Source organism: Mycetomoellerius zeteki, unplaced genomic scaffold (genome assembly GCF_001594055.1).
Source record: "Mycetomoellerius zeteki isolate Tzet28-1 unplaced genomic scaffold, Tzet1.0 scaffold39, whole genome shotgun sequence".
NCBI lineage: Eukaryota > Metazoa > Arthropoda > Insecta > Hymenoptera > Formicidae > Mycetomoellerius > Mycetomoellerius zeteki.
In genome coordinates, this window is record NW_017257381.1 from 183,640 (window position 1) to 200,130 (window position 16,491).

General features: G+C 33.6%; 1 protein-coding gene across 3 annotated transcripts in view; it reads right to left on the reverse strand.

Moving 5' to 3' along the window:
• Window positions 1–16,491, reverse strand: part of LOC108726159 (dual 3',5'-cyclic-AMP and -GMP phosphodiesterase 11) — a 64,177-nt gene that overhangs the window by 14,419 nt on the left and 33,267 nt on the right. For all 3 annotated transcript variants that reach the window (XM_018453567.1, XM_018453568.1, XM_018453566.1), the window contains 3 exons: window positions 4,143–4,398; window positions 2,212–2,587; window positions 1,735–2,142 (listed from right to left, as the gene is read on the reverse strand). In XM_018453567.1, the coding sequence (XP_018309069.1) occupies window positions 1,735–2,142; window positions 2,212–2,587; window positions 4,143–4,366 (1,008 nt within the window). In that variant the 5' untranslated portion in view covers window positions 4,367–4,398. The remainder of the gene's footprint in view (window positions 1–1,734; window positions 2,143–2,211; window positions 2,588–4,142; window positions 4,399–16,491) is intronic.

Below are 16,491 nucleotides of genomic sequence, written 5' to 3' on the forward strand. Positions count from 1 at the left end.
AAACCCAAGTGATACTATCTTTATTATTTACTTAATCCAAATGGTACTATCTTTAATTTTTATACAATGAAACCTAAGTATATACGTATATCTTATTGAAGAATCTTCCTATTCCAATCCAAATGGTTTAAATTCCTCTCAAATGAAATTAGTATATCACAATTCATTCAAAGACATTTTCTCTTCCAACTAAAGTAGCGATTATTTAATCAAGTTGTTGATACATAAATGCTGATACATTAATTTTTTTCGAAGAGTAATAATTTTTGACATAGAATTAAAACTGCCATTACTTGGATTGAAATAAGAGGACCTTCAATAAGAATAGTTTTGAAAAAAATTAAAACTGCTACTATTTGAGTTACAATAATAAAAAGATACGTATCACTTAGGTTCTATTCGAGAAGCACGTATATGCTTAGCGCCTTTTTTATCTTTTTTTAAAAAGGTAATCTTTTACAGATACGAATTTGTAACTACCACTTTGGTTGGAAAGGAAAATATCTTTGAATGAATTGTAATATAAAAATTTCATATAAGAATTAGTCATTTGGATCGGAATAGAAAGATCCTTCAATAGGAATACGAAGACCATTCAAATCGTCTCAACTAGAATAACGCGTAATAGCTGATACAATTTGATACGACAAATTGGTTGACGCAAGTTACGAATTAGAGATCCTAATGCTGGAGTCCCATGAGGCGTATTTGCCGCATATCACATAACCGCGTAAACCAATCAGAAGCGATCCGCTGCTATGATTTCGTGTCTTACTGAACACCCAGACTCCCACTTCCTCCACAGCAAACACCTAGACACTTAATTCATTTCCTCGACGATGATCTCGATAAATTAAAAGTCATCTACGAAAAAACAGACATTCTGTGGGGTCAACGATATTAATAATACCGATTTTATCGATCCAATTGTTTTGAATCGATTGTTTTCGACCGAGACACTATCGTAGTACAGATCGCAGCGCTCGCTAATCGTGTATATCACTAGCGCTCCTTACGTATAAAATATCAAACGAACACCAAATGCGCGGAATGTGGTCGACGAACATAATAATGATGATGACAATGACGTATCTGAATCTGAAAAGTTACAGATCCGGACTTTGCGTCGCAATATCTCCGCTTATAGGGTACGTAGAGGAAAAATAGAGCACGTATAATACAATTGGAGTGTAAGTTATCGATAAGTGTATACTTAAAACTCGATCGGGACAGCCGTTATTGAGATCCAGTAATCTCGATCCGGCGCAACTCGCCAGTTCGCGTAAAGGAGGTACGGTAGTGTCGCTGCGCTTGCTTAGCGCCGAGACACTACCGTGTCTCCAGATTTTTCGATACCATGATCTTAATACTTTTTTTATGCAGAATAATTAGAGAAATCATATTGTGTAAAAAAATTCATATAATTCCATTTAAAAAAACGAAGTTGACCTTGAAATCTCCGAAGCGCTTCCATCTGGACGAAAATTATTATCACCATATGATAACCTTCTTTACATCATAATTTTGGTTATATAAATTTTTCTCTACACCTTATAGATATTTCAGGTGCTAGTAGGTATTGGGACATCCTGTATACAAATCATGATTCATCAAGAATTTGTAATGATTAGTAATCGATGAAAAAGGTGCGAAATGCATCACGTTCTCATTAGATACAAAAGAGAGACAAATAAGTGCAGGTCGTTCGATAAAACGATGGTTTCCATGTCTTGCCTTGTAAGCATCTGGTATGTTGACAGGTTCCCCACTTTCAGCGACGTATCCGACGATTCCGGTACCCCAGGGAATTTTGATTTCATCTTTCTTTTCCATCTCCATCAATGTTGATCTTGAACAGACATCGAATAATTTTGACACCAGACATCTGCTCCTCGAACAAGATTGATCGTTACGTTGTGGATTATTTTCGTTGTTGGAATTGCTCGCGGCGACCTCGTGATTCGAAGAGGCTGGTGGATTGGCGATGACGGCAGCAGCAGCAGCGGCGGCAACGGCGGTGCCGCTTCTCTCTCCTTGGACAAGGAATAGTGAGCCGCGATCAGCGTGAAGAAGCGTGCTCACATTCTGTAGGATCTTGTGACATAATGATCTCACATCCAACTCATTGCAGATGTCTTTGACCTAAGAGACCTTACAGAAGTTAGATTCTTCAACATAGAGGCTAGCAATATATTCCATCGAAGAACCTACCAGCTCGAAAATAAGATCTTTTTCGTCGAGGTGCCTAAGCTCGTGACGCGACCGTCTTTGCGGGCGGTTGGAACTACCGGATCCGACCTGTGGCCCACCCGGCTGACTCGCGTCACTCATTGATACGCTCAGGAAGGTTGGCGTGCCATCGATCGTGTTGACGATCGGCTTTAGAAGGCCTCCACGCTCGAACTCATGTGCTGAGATTTTACGTACCGGTGTCGTGGCTCCCGAGCCACCGGCACCGCATCGTCCGGAGGACGAGTTGCCAGTCGCAGCGTGGATTGGACTCGAAAGCTCTACGCAACTACTGGATGACGAGGTTGGCGTTGCGTGTGATACTAGCCACACGTCGACGGTCTGCCGTGTCACTTTCCTATTAACCGGGAAATAAAAGCAGTAATAATATATACAGAGTGTTTGGTAAGTTTTGACAAAGCGCTTGTGTGTAGATAGAGCGGACTAAACTGACAAGGAAAGTTTCACAATTGTCCGGAACCGATTTGATTCTCCATGAAATATGTTGTTAAACACGAAAATCTAAGAGACACGTATTTTTTTAACAATTGTTAAACAAAAAAATTAAAAATTTTTTTTCTTCACAACATCGAAGTACTCTTGAAACCATACAACTTTTGTTTAAAAAATTTTTTTCCATCTTTTATATTTTCGACGATACTCGGATCGAAATAGAAATATTGTTTTTTTTCAAAGGGGTGTTTCACTCCTTAAACATGACTTAGCGCACGTATAAAAAAATACGTGTATCATAGATTTTCATGTTTAAGATTTACATATTTCATGGAGAATAAAATCGGCTCCGGACAGTTGTGAAACTTCCCTTGTGAGTCGAAAAATCCTCTACCCCTTTTGCAATTTTCGCAATAATTAACAAGATATTAATTATTAAAAATTTTTCAATTTTGGTTTTTAATAATTTTTTACTCAAATACTATCAACTTTACAGGAAAACAACAAGAGACAAAAATTGTTTATTTTCTTCTCATAAAGTTCTGGGAATTTTTTTAGAATTTATTCAGAATTTTTTAATACCGTATTTTCTCATGTTGGTAAAAATAAGAAAATGCAGTACTAAAAAGTTGATAAAAAATTCTGAAAAAATTCATAGTGTTTTATGAGAAGAAAATAAACAATTTGTCTATTGCAGTTTTTCTATAAAGTTGATAGTATTTAAGAAAAAAAAATTATTGAAGACGAATATTCGGCAATATTTAGTAATTAATATCTCGTTAATTATTGCGAAAATTGCAAAATGGTAGAGGACTTTTCGATTTAGTTTAGATCGCTCTATCTACACACGTGCGCTTTGTCAAAACTTACCAAACACCCTGTATATGTGTACGATACACATATACTATACATATATTGTATATGTAAAATAATATGTACACATACAGAGTCCCATTTGAAACTTCGGACGTAATTATTTCCCAAACTATTCGCTATGATTCCATTTAGAAGAATAAAGGTTACTTTAAATCTTGGAAGCCCGTTCACTTAGATAGGATTTGTGGACCATCAAAAGATATTCCTCTAGTAACGAAGTAAGTTCTACTTGAAACACTTTTTGGAATATAACGAATATTTTAGGAAATAATTGCGTCCGAAGCTTTAAATGTGACATCTTGCGAGTGTACGTGCGTGCGTACGTGCATGCGTGCGTGCTACTTTTATTATATACTCTTCGAGCTCATGCAGAATTCGGAAAGTATCGTGATAAAAAATGAATAAATGAACGAAAAAAACATAAGAAAGGGGGAACATAGATCAGCACAGCAGAAGCAAATTTGTTTCAAGTTGTAATTATTATTTTTCAAAAACGATTGTAAAAAAGCCATCAATTAATTTGCAAGACAATGAACCTAACATGAATCTGTCCACTCCATTACAAATCCGAAAGGATCGATTACCTGAGAAAATAATCGTTAACGAAGTCGGGATGCTCGTCAAGCCAAGCCTCCATACGGGCGTATTCCGGATCGTACGTCCAAGTCGATGTCGAGGAATAGTAAGTGCCACCGCCACCGCTGTCACTGTTTCCATCCTGTACCTGTTGCAGCGTACTTTGACTCGCTACGCCACTCTGAACTCCCTGTATTCCTTGTACGCAAGGACCCGCCGTTTCCGCCGTCATCCTCGGCTCCTCGATGCTCCGCAAGTGCAGGCCTGCATTTTTGCCACATTTCATTCGTTAATTATGTGAATTTAACAATCTTGTTAAACAGAGTAAATTAGCCAAATAATTACATTTCTCAAGAGATCTGTGCAAAAGTGACTGTGCAAAAGAAGCGACGAGTGTCACCGCCGAAACTTTTATGTCATGTTCTAAATCGTTTGAATATCTTCGTGATCAAGTATTATTTACTATTATGTTTATTCAATAAATTGAAATTTTCTCGACACCGATTTTGACACAAGCAAATCTTATTGATATATATATAAAAGATTGACATTTTTTTTTGTTTCTTATACAATACTTGTCCGCGTTCCAACGAGAATAACAAATGCAAAATGCGCGAATAAAGGCATTACTAATTCGTGTAAATAAAATTATTTATTTATTTTTAGTGATGCACGCAATATTCGAGACTTCAAGATTCCCGTCTCGTATTGTCTTGATATCAAGACGATATCAAGACAATATTGATTTAATGAATTTTGATACGAGACAATATTGCCTTTCCAAGATCAATATTCTCAGTTCAAGAATAACGAAAATATTGAATATCAAATGAATAAGAATATTTTTAGAAAACGGGTATATGTACATAGGTGTATTAAGCAATACAATAGGTGTTTCAAGCTTTAAGCCGTAAGAAATTGACCAATTACAGTCGAAAGCGAGGAGAATAAGCGACTGTGATTCGTCCATTTCTTATGGCTCAAAGACCTATTGTAGATCTGGGCTAACCCTATGTCTATGGATTATGCTCCTACTAACGTTTCCCCTGCTTTCTTCTGTTAGAGAGAGAACGAACACTCAGATTGTGTTCCCTCCCTTTCATACGCGTTAGTCTTTGATATCCTTGTCTAGCATATGGCAATGCTTGATCTATTTATTATACTATGTCTATGCGCGCCGCCAACCTACTGTACACGCTGTTTTTTTCCGATTAATTGCGTTCAGCAGAACGTTTATTTTGCAATATGTTGGAAGTTTTCTTCTCACTGATTGGATTATATTTTTAGATCTAGAAGTATGATTCTATCTCAACAGATAATCATAAAATGGTTGCAAAACTGTCGTGTTCCACTGAACGCAGCCAATCAGAGATTTTTTAAATTAAAAAATTTGTAAAAAAATCGATATTTCCGAAAATATCGAAATCGAGAAAAAATTTATTTTCGATCTCGATAACGATATCGAGATGAGAATTAATTTTTCAATATTTTGACGAGACGAGACAATATTTTTAAAAATATCATCTTGTCTAGTCTTAGTGCACCACTATTTATTTTAGTTTGAACATAATTTGTCTATCTAAAACTAGCTGCTAAAATTTTAGCATAACGAATAAAGCGGAGGACACGCAATGTCCCGAAAGCGATAAAAATTTTAATTAGGGGAGCACCTCTCAATGACCTTGACATATGTTGCAAAGGTAACACGGAAAAAAAAGATATAGTTCACATAACTAAAAATATTTAGTTGTGAGCAAAATATAGAAACATCATGCTAGTTATCTTTATGTGATAGGAATATGTATGATTGATACGATTTATTTACTTTGATGTGTCAACTATATCAATGTGGTTAGGTCCGATCTGGTTGTGATAACCAAAACTTGGTTGGGGGATCATTTACTATGGATAAGTTATATATCCGTATAATTGCGTCAATCATGACATTATAAAGCATGATGTAATAAGAATTAAATTATTAATAAGAATTAATTTCTTGTTACATCATGCTATAATATAAATTAAGTTATAATTTCAAAAAGCAAAAGCGACAATCACCACGCTTACAATTAAAAATATGTATATGTGAAATGTCATTGCTACAACATAACATAACTTAACCATTGTACTATGGTTCAAGTAACCACATAAATAGTTGCTACATATTTTACTATTTAATCTGGTTAGCACATCACCAGATTTCTTTGTAGACCAACCGTACTGTTTTTTCCGTGCATGACCCTGAGTGACCTCCAACAGGTTTTAGCCGTTGTTCATTATTCGTTAAAAAGTTATTAACAGTCAAAATTATTAATTATTTCCCTACTTTACATGAAGAGTTAAATAACTTTAGACAGAGACAGAGGTATGTGAGGACGAATTCAAAAAGTACAATTTTCCACGTAAAACGACTGTCACCCTATCTTCCCCTGCTTAGGGGTGCACGACTTCCACTCCACCTCCCCCCCCTGATTAGGGGCGGAGATGGGGTAGGAGTTGCTTCGCGTGGAAAGTTGTAAAATATATTTTAAAGCTGAAAATTTCTGTTTTATATAGTAGAAAAAAGACATCATTTTTTAAACAATAAAAGAAAGTATGTGGTTTAAATTTAACAACGGAAAAATAAAGGGCATACACCACGAACGCCAGATTTTCTTAACGATTAGTTATATTTAATTACAAACATATACTCAAATTACAAAAATAGATGTTTTTATTAGCAGTTCCGAACAATCAGATCAATGAGATACTTGATAATTTCAATTCTTATCATGATAGACTGAGATTCACAGTTGAGCATGGAAACGATGATTCTGTAAATTTCCTTAATGTTAAAGTGATATTAGATGATGGTTATATAAAATTTGACATAAAAAACCCACGAACTTAGGAATATATTTAAGTTATAAATCTAACCATCCAATTCAACACAAAAGAGGAATAATAATCGGGCAGCTCTCTTGATAGAATTCTTTTTTCTCTCACATCCTGAATATTACAAAAAAACCATTGAATCCATGATAAACATTCTGCTAATTAATGATTATCCTCTTGATATAATCTTTTCTACAATTAATAATAGAATTAAAAAATTATCTAGTAAAAAGAATTTATATGAAAATAATATTGTTAACGATAATGAGTCCATTGATCACAATAGAAAAAAATATTTTACAATACCATATATGAATACAATCTCTGACAAATTTAATACTATAGCGGAAAAAAAATTTTTAAGTAGCTTATAAACCTATGAATACTTTAAACCGTTTCATAAAATTAGGTAAGGATAAATTAGAAAAAATGGAACAATGTGATGTGGTATACAAAATAAGCTGTCTTGATTGCGACTCTCTTTATGTTGGTCAAATCAAAAGGAAAATAAAAACGAGAATCAAAGAACATAAAGCTAATATTAAAAAACCAAAAGATTCTCTCACTGTATTATCACAGCATCAGATCGAATGTGGTCACAAAATAAATTAGGATAACATTCAGGTAGTAGATATAGAATCATTTTTTCAAAAAAAAAAATCACGGAAATGATTTTTATTAAAAAACAAATTGATGGTCTGAACAAGCAGAGTGATACAGAAAAATTACCAGAGACATACTTTCCGTTGCTTAGCATAACTCCCCCTACATAATACCATTTTACCCTCTCCTTCGATACATGTTGAGTATATAAAGCTGTATATCATGATGAGAAGTCGGTAGAACATTTGAACGAGTTCTTTATTACAACAAGTTATCTACTTTCGATGTTAATTCTAATAAGTTGACTGGAACACAGGTATTAATTTTTATAATTTATAACTCGAAACAAGAATTTTAAATTGAATTAATTAAGAAATTGTAATCATTAGAATCTGGAAAATTTGCGTTCAATTAACAACGAATTACGTACATTTGGACTATCGAAAAATTGTAATAAAAGACGAATTTCTTTGGATATTATGCGAAACTCTTTGGACTAACATCAATATAAAGAAAAAGGAAAAACAATTTTAGTGAACGAGCGTTCTTACGTAATAATTAGACATGTTAAAAGATTAATAAACTTAGATTAGTCGTACTTTTGCGTATAAAAATATTTTTTTTTGTAATTCTTATATACTGAAGATGGCCTAATTGAAGATCGAAACGTCTATTTTTGTAATTTGAGTATATGTTTGTAATTAAATATAACTAATCGCTAAGAAGATCTGTTGTACCTACTGCAGAAGTGACGAACCGTAGGGTCCTTATCTCTGTGTATTTCAAACAATCCATCTTAGAATTGCTATGGTTTGAGCTAATAATGGCAGCATTACAAAAAATTCATCATTATTTCACATAAAAAACTGTTTTTTTTTTCCCAAAGTGTCATAACTTGGCGAAAAATTATTGTACCGCGTTTCGCAAAAGCGCATTTTGAAGGGGAGGTTTTAAAATTTTGCGCCCTTTTTATCCCATTAAGCTGCGTCAATTGCTTTACTCCGTGCAACTCCGGAAACAGGAGTTCTACTTGTCAATTTTGTAAATTCTCACTCTATCGGCCATTGGAAAATTATTGATGTCACTCAATCGGCATTAGAAGTTTCTGAAAGTACGGACTTCAAGCTTTTTTATTTTCATTTTTTGAACACCTCTGTATCATAGTTATTTACTGAGTTACGAGCAATTGAAGTTTTGGAAATTTTTCCAACTTTTCTGCTGTACCGCTTTTTCTTTGACTGAGTGTAGTTTATCGATTGTGTTTCTCACATTTACGGTCTAAAATAAGATTCTTATTATTATTTTAATATTTTATATGCAAACTTTTAGTTGTTATCATTAAATTTGCAATATTATATTGCAATTTTATTATGCAGATAAACGGACTACTCTCCGATGTCCTTGATCTTGACATATGTTGTCAAGGTCATCATCCTCAGTGGCCTTCGACAGGTTTTATTCGTTATTCATTAAAAAGTTATTAACAAAAAAAGTTTTAAAAATAACGTCTTATTTCTGCTATACATATATATATATAATATTAAAGACTATTCTATACCCTTCCTTGCTTACGATGCTTACGTAATGGCTTTCTACGAAGCCACTTAAAGAGACTCTCACCTCACCTTCGCCCCTGTTTGGGGATGCAGGACTTCCGCGCGAAGCGACTCCCACGCCACCTCTCCCCCTGCTTGGGGGCGCACGACTTCTACGCGAAACGACTCCCACTCTCACCTCCTATAGCTTATACAGTACATGGGGTGTCAGAAAATTATGTAACATTTATGAAATTTTTTGTTGATAATTTTTTAACGAATGGCGAGCGACAGCTAAAATTTGTTCAAGGTCACACATGACCTCGACCATATGTCGAAGTCAAGGTCATTGGAGAGTAGTCCGTTTATCCACATAATTACCGTAATTTTAATGACTATCAGTCTAAATAAGTTACACTTCTGCCCAAAAATGTGAGAAAATATCATGTTTTCAATTTATTTTTTTATTTATTTCAATTTATTATTAATATTAACACTTATTTCCAAAAAAATCTGAAATAATTTGAGGTGAATAATGTCGGGAAGATATCGTGACAAAAAAAATGGAGTTAGTCACTCGATAATTTCACTTAAATATTGACAATTTTAAACTTCTTTAATTAAAAAAAATTTCAATTTGTATTCTAAAAATCTCTAAAAATTTCTAAGTATGTTTCTTTATAAATAGAACATTATCGATTTTTTGCATAATTTTTCATGAATTAGGAAAAAGAGAAAGAAATTATGATAAAAAATGTTTCTCGCAATAGGAGGTTAAAACTTGATGAAAACATTTCTTATGTAGAGGTCTAAGAATCGACGTATAACAAGTCTAATTTGACGTGGAAGAAAATTTCATGTGCATATTTTTTACATTCTATAATGCTTGTGATGAATTTATGACAGATTTAAGGTAGTACTAGCGTGACAATATCGTCCAAAAATTTAGATCCTGTCGCGGCGCGCGCACGCGCTCGGTGGCGATACCTTACTCCCGCCAAAGAGAAAACTTTCGATTGTGCCTGTCCAAGGCCGCACGCATATACGCGGAAAGAAAATGAATACAGTTAGACGCAGCCTAACGTCGGTGCTGTCAGATGCTCGCTGGTCGTCCCTCCACTCCTCACCATTCCCTTCAGTTGTCGCAACATGCCAAAGAAAATCGAAACATTGCATTTCTTTTCGCGGCTCTATTTTCCTAATTAAAAGGTCAAAAATTATTATCTTTTTTTACAATATCCGTTTCATTTTTCTCCATCGCGTGCTCGTTTTTTGTAATAATCCTAAGAATAGTATGGATGCTATAATTAAAAATCTGACGTAAACTTGAGTTGCGTATATGCATCATATGTTAAAACTGCATATTTTAATTGCAATTATCTCAAAAACTAGACGGTTAATATGTTTCTAATTACACGCAAACACAGAGAGCATTTCAACTTACTTGTATTTCAAATTTTAGCACATTCGTAAGAAAATAATTTCATGCTAGTACTACCTTAAGGATACATGAACTTACGAAATATTTGAAATAAGTAGGGATACATCTGATTGTAAAATTACTGGATACCGGATATCGGTATGCGGCGTTCATTGTTTTCGGATGTCCGATATCCAGTAGGGCAATTATCCGGTTGGATACTGGGTATTTCTCCGGATATTTGAAAAATGGTTTCCAAAAAAAGGTCAGCAGGAGAAAAATAGCGATATAATTTTCTTTATCTTGCCAACGTGAAAAGAAAAAGAGAAAAGGTGAACTGTGCATTTAGCTGATAAGTATAAAATTCTGCATTAATGACATGACTATCAATATAAAATTTCAGCCGGATATTTGCCGGATACTAATGATATCCGACTATCCGCTAGCCGGTAAAAAAGTGCCGGATAATGCCGGATATCGAATATTTCCCGAATATCCGGTGCATCCCTAGAAATAAGAAATGTTTATTTAATTCAAGTAATTTATAGTATGTATAACTTGTATGTGTGGGTACATACAAAAAATATACCCACACATACAAATTATATATGCTATAAGTTACTTGAATTAAGGTAACTCCGGCAAATACGCCGCGTTGTTGGGATTTATAGTACGTCGCAGAAGTCAGAAAAAATAGACGGAGTGGGAGTAATTTTCCCGGAACTATTCATACCTTTATATTATATTAGTATTGTATTATGATTCCAGTTTCTTACTGTTAATATTAATGAAATTATTGTGAGTTGAATCGATGTATTTATCACTGTAATAAGTAGCGCCATCATAAATTATAATTTACATAAAATGATTACTGTAGGACGCGTATAAAAGACTTAGTGGTTATTTCGTGATACATACGTATAGAGGAATAATAAAGCATGTATAGCAAAATACAAGTGCTTTGCTTTCATATTCTTTGTTTAGTTTGTTGTCTTGTATATCCCATCTGTTTAGGATATACGGCATTTTTAGCAGGCGGGATTTATATACCCAAAGCATACAAAGTGCGCAAATTGAATTCAGTGCACTAAATGCAATAAACGCATTACATGAAACATGTACCTCATGTCATAACGCTTGTAATATATGTAGGAAGATTGTAATTATTATCTATTACTTCATATACATATTTATCATTCTCATTCCTTAATAAAACTTTATAAACGCATTTTATAAGTTATTGTGTCATTTTACTGTCTTATTTATGTGCATTATTTGTAAATTTTTCATGAGCCATACATACCTCCCCTCCCCCTATGAGTAGCCGTATATCCCATCCCTATGGGATATACGGCAAAAATGCAAGGGTTTCAAAAAGTTTATTTTTTAATACGAAAAATAAATATATTCCGGATTTCTAATATTTTTTTCATAGTAGTAGACAATACAAAGTTTTTATTGATGTAGTTCATTTACTTTAAACATAGTAAATAATACTTAATAAATCAAGTTTTTGATAAATGCGGCTAATATATCAGAATTAAAACCCTATATAAATATTACTTATAATTTCATAAGTTTCTATATCCGTAAATCTATCATAAATTCACCACGAGATAATCGTTACTTACCGAAAGAAAAAAAGTCAATTAATCGCTTTTTTAAGCGGAAAAATAATTTTTTTTGTATACATATACATGTACATGTATACAATTATCACATCACATTTCAGAACGGGGGCGAGGATCCAACTCGTCTGAGTAGCCATTGCCGTTAGTAATACACAACTCTCCGAGTGCCTAGCAAGCTCGATCGAAGCTGCATCTCGCCGTGCACTTGTATTCGGCGGTAGACCCGATTAATTTTTGGGCTAGCGATTTTTAATAATTAATAACTTGTTAATTGTCGCAAAAATAAAAAAAATTATAGAGGACTTTCCGACCCAATATAGTCCGCTGCATATAAAATATAATCGCATATAAAAATAGTCCCAAATATTCTCTGAGACACGCTGTATACACATATACAAGGTGTCCTTATATAAGTGGCAACACCTTTTTATATCGTAAACTAACTGAGGTAGACTTAATAAATATGGTTTCAAATTAAACGGCTCTAATTAAACTTTATTTTAATCATAGTGATCACTGAGAAAAATTATTTATATTAGAGAACAGAGAGATATGTATAATTTTTGCACGATAAAGTAAATACTTAATATAATGAAAGTTGTAGCGTCTGTTCTAATGAGTACAACGATGCATAACATAACAAAATTATTTTACAGATTATACAAGTTATATCGGTTTAGTTTTGCGGGCGTTTACTACCTTTTCATTTTTAGCCCTGCGCGCTGCGGTGTGGCCAATTTTCAACTGTCGCATTAATGAGATGACAACATGTTAAAACGTCAGTCATAGTAAGAGAAAGTCGGAAATTTAATATGTAACTCGTAAAATGTCAGATATAATGCGTCGTCTACAATATACGAAGTAAATTTGGTTTAAGAAGTAAGAGTAAGAAATTGATCAATCACAGTCGATTATTCTTTTTACAATCGACTGTGATTGGTCAATTTCTTACTCTTACTTCTTAAACCAAGCTTACTACGTGTATTGTAGACGGGCCTTAACTCTCTTCTTGTGACTCAGAAATAGTAATCCTAATCAGAGGCAAAGAGTAATGCCGTTCATGGATCGAAGATGAAAATCGCGCGTCATCGCGAGGTACCTGTCGTTTCTCGTAATCTGCCAACTTATGCAATGAAACAGCGGCAGTTACCTTGGCCAATGCAAATACGCGACGTTGTATATTCGTCTCGGCTATTGCAATCGGTATAATGCGCCACAATATATTGCTTGAATCTCTCATTATCAGGTCAGTTGCGATATAGTTGATTTGATAAAAGGAAAGAAAATAAGAAAATAAGAATCTCTTATTTTGTTTTTATATTTTTTGTCTATAAAGATTTTTGTCTTGTATGAAATTTACGAAATTGAGTTATAAGCGTGTTTCAGAGTGAACATACACAATTAAAATTTTTAATATATATGTACTTTGTCCTAACTAATTTTGATATCTGAAAAGTTTACTTTCAGAATTACAATTGATAATTTTTTTTAACAAATTTATGTAGCCATTGCAAAATTCCATTTCTAATTAATTATGTTATCTAAGTATGTATTTTTTGTTACGTTCATAGCTCGAATTTCTATTAAAAAGTTCATCCATCTCTTGTTCATTTCTTTTTCATTTTCGAGTGAGAGTATACGTAATAATGCGATAAAATTTGGTCATCGATGGATTAATCATTGTTGTTATTTAGTTTTTGGATAATGAGAGTTGTTGATATAATTATCTGTCAAATATATAAATAAACAGTTTCATCGATAAAAGAAACGCGCGATACCGAGAATGAGCTAAATGCGTGATGGAAATTTCATTAAAAATTCAAAGATTGTAGCTCGCGTTCGCGATAAGACTTATCATTAATTGAGAACTTTATCGTGATATTAGCATTGTGTAAATCGTCAGCGAGACGGGTGTGTTTATTTTTTCGCGGAATTCCGCATTTATTTAAACGCGCATGAATTTTCCGTGTCTTGCTTCTCCTCAATCGCCAGATTTATTTTAAGCGCGATTACGATTGGCGCAACGATCGCTTTTGAGCTACGCGTATGTACGCATATAGCTTGTCGAAGTGCGTCTACGTTGAAAAAGGTATCGGCGGATCGTCGAACAAGTGATATCGAGAAAAACAGCTGCGCTAGCGCTGCTGCGAACCGCACCGAACGGCGCATTGCATATTAATGCGCGTATGTGAGATGTATCGTTTCAACGATATGTGCATGCATGGACGTATCTAGGGTGGGGTGATTTTGAAGGTTCAAAACCCCCCCGAAATTTTTTATTAATTATTTTATTTTGGAATGACCCGTTAACGCATATTTCGATAGCACACATCCACTCACATCGGTCGGTACCAGTAATTTTTCACTGCTTTATTAAAAAAAAAAAAAACATTTCATTTTAAATTAGACAATTAGTGATGTACTTTATCAAATCCCTCTTTTTCATTCGTAATTGTAAAAACAAATAACTTTATTTCTGACTTTATGTAAATTTTTTGTTGTAAACGCATAAAATATTTTTTTCTTCTCGTTATAAGATCATATAATTTTTAATACTTCCATTAGTTCGAGCTTTAACAGAATATGCTGTAGGTACATAAGGAAAATTTTCGTAAAACTTTTGATTCGAAAAACAGAATATACGCTATAATTAATATATTCAGTACTACAATTGCTCAGTGAGTTCTTGCACCTGCCTGGTCTATATTTTTATAATCATTTTTGTAATTATTTTTGTAATTAATTTATAATCATTTAATTTTGAAAAAGTATCATAGAATAAGAGAGAGAGAGAACTTTACGTTATTTAGTATTCTTGTTCTGCTTATACAGAACGTTTATGTAAAAGTTATGTAATGCTTGTAATAATAATAACAATAACAATATTAAAGAATTAAATATTTTGTTTGTAGTAGTTGTATTGCCCATGCTTTCTTTAAAAAGTTAGTAAAAGTTACATGATATACGAAATATAACATTTTTCCTTTTCAAAATGAGATACGAGGAGATATTAAAAGCTGTAAAAGTATTCAAATGGAATTCATTAACGTTAAAAATTGTTATAAATGTCACAACAACGAAATTGGTGTATAGTGACGTTCTTTGCAGTGCAATCGCAAAATCCTTTTTTTTTGGTCCACATTCTGGTTGGTGCATGGTACATCCGAAGGAACATCCCTGGGTTGATAGAAAACCCTCTCCCCCCGAAAAAATTCCACGATATGTCTATGTATACATGTCTTTCTTCCAGCTAAAAATTGTCTGCCCCAGCAAATTTAAATGATTCTCGCGAGACACGCTTGTACGGTCACATATGTATAGCGCGGTGCGCGGCGCGGCGGCGTGACGTGACGCCGCGATTGACTCGGTGTTACGAAATTTATGTCTAAGGTCGGTATTCATAGTCAGATCTTATATTTAAGATAATAATAATAATAATGATAACTTTATTGATGTGCATACAATTTACAAGAAAACCAAGAAAGACAGAGAATATTATGGTAGCAAGCAAACAATCAAATTATATATATTCTGGTATTATTTATGGTAAACAATCAAAAGGTGAGATATCAGCATAATGCTGCCTAGAAACCTAGACTTTAATATTTAGAAAATAGCAGATAAGCTACATAAAAGATACATATCAAATAAATTTCAAAATTACAATCAAATAAGAAAATTACGAGTATTTGCGTGACGTCAGTTACATTTGAAAATACAATAAATAAAGAGATTACAAGCGTAAATGTAACAGAGAAATAAAATAGACGTAACGTTTTCATTTGAATAATAAAAATATATGTAGTAAGACAATAAGTATAATATAAATGATATAGATCAAATCAGTGAAGCACGTAAATTTTGTGCTAAAAATGACAAAGAATAGAATTATGATTTAGACAGAATCACGCAGTGAAAGCAGTAAGCAATATAGTATATTACAAATTAAAGCTAGAAAATTAGTTAAAATTAATTAACCGCATGTGCTATGTATCGAGAGACAGCAAGCTTAAAGGTAGTGAAAGAAGTAGCAGAACGAACATTGAAGAGTAAAGAATTAAAATATTTTTACAACAACATAGAAGAACGCAGCTTGGAATTTAAAAGTACGATGTATATTGAGTAGGAGAGTTAGGGCCTCAGCACAATAATGGTCGTAATCGAGTTGCGAATTGTGAGTCGTAGTCGTAGGTCAACGCACAATGTTTTGGCGTAACTGACGTCTTATAAGTTAGCGGAACAAAATGAGCGGAATCGATTCTAACTAACATTTTTATTTGTTGCTCATTTGTTG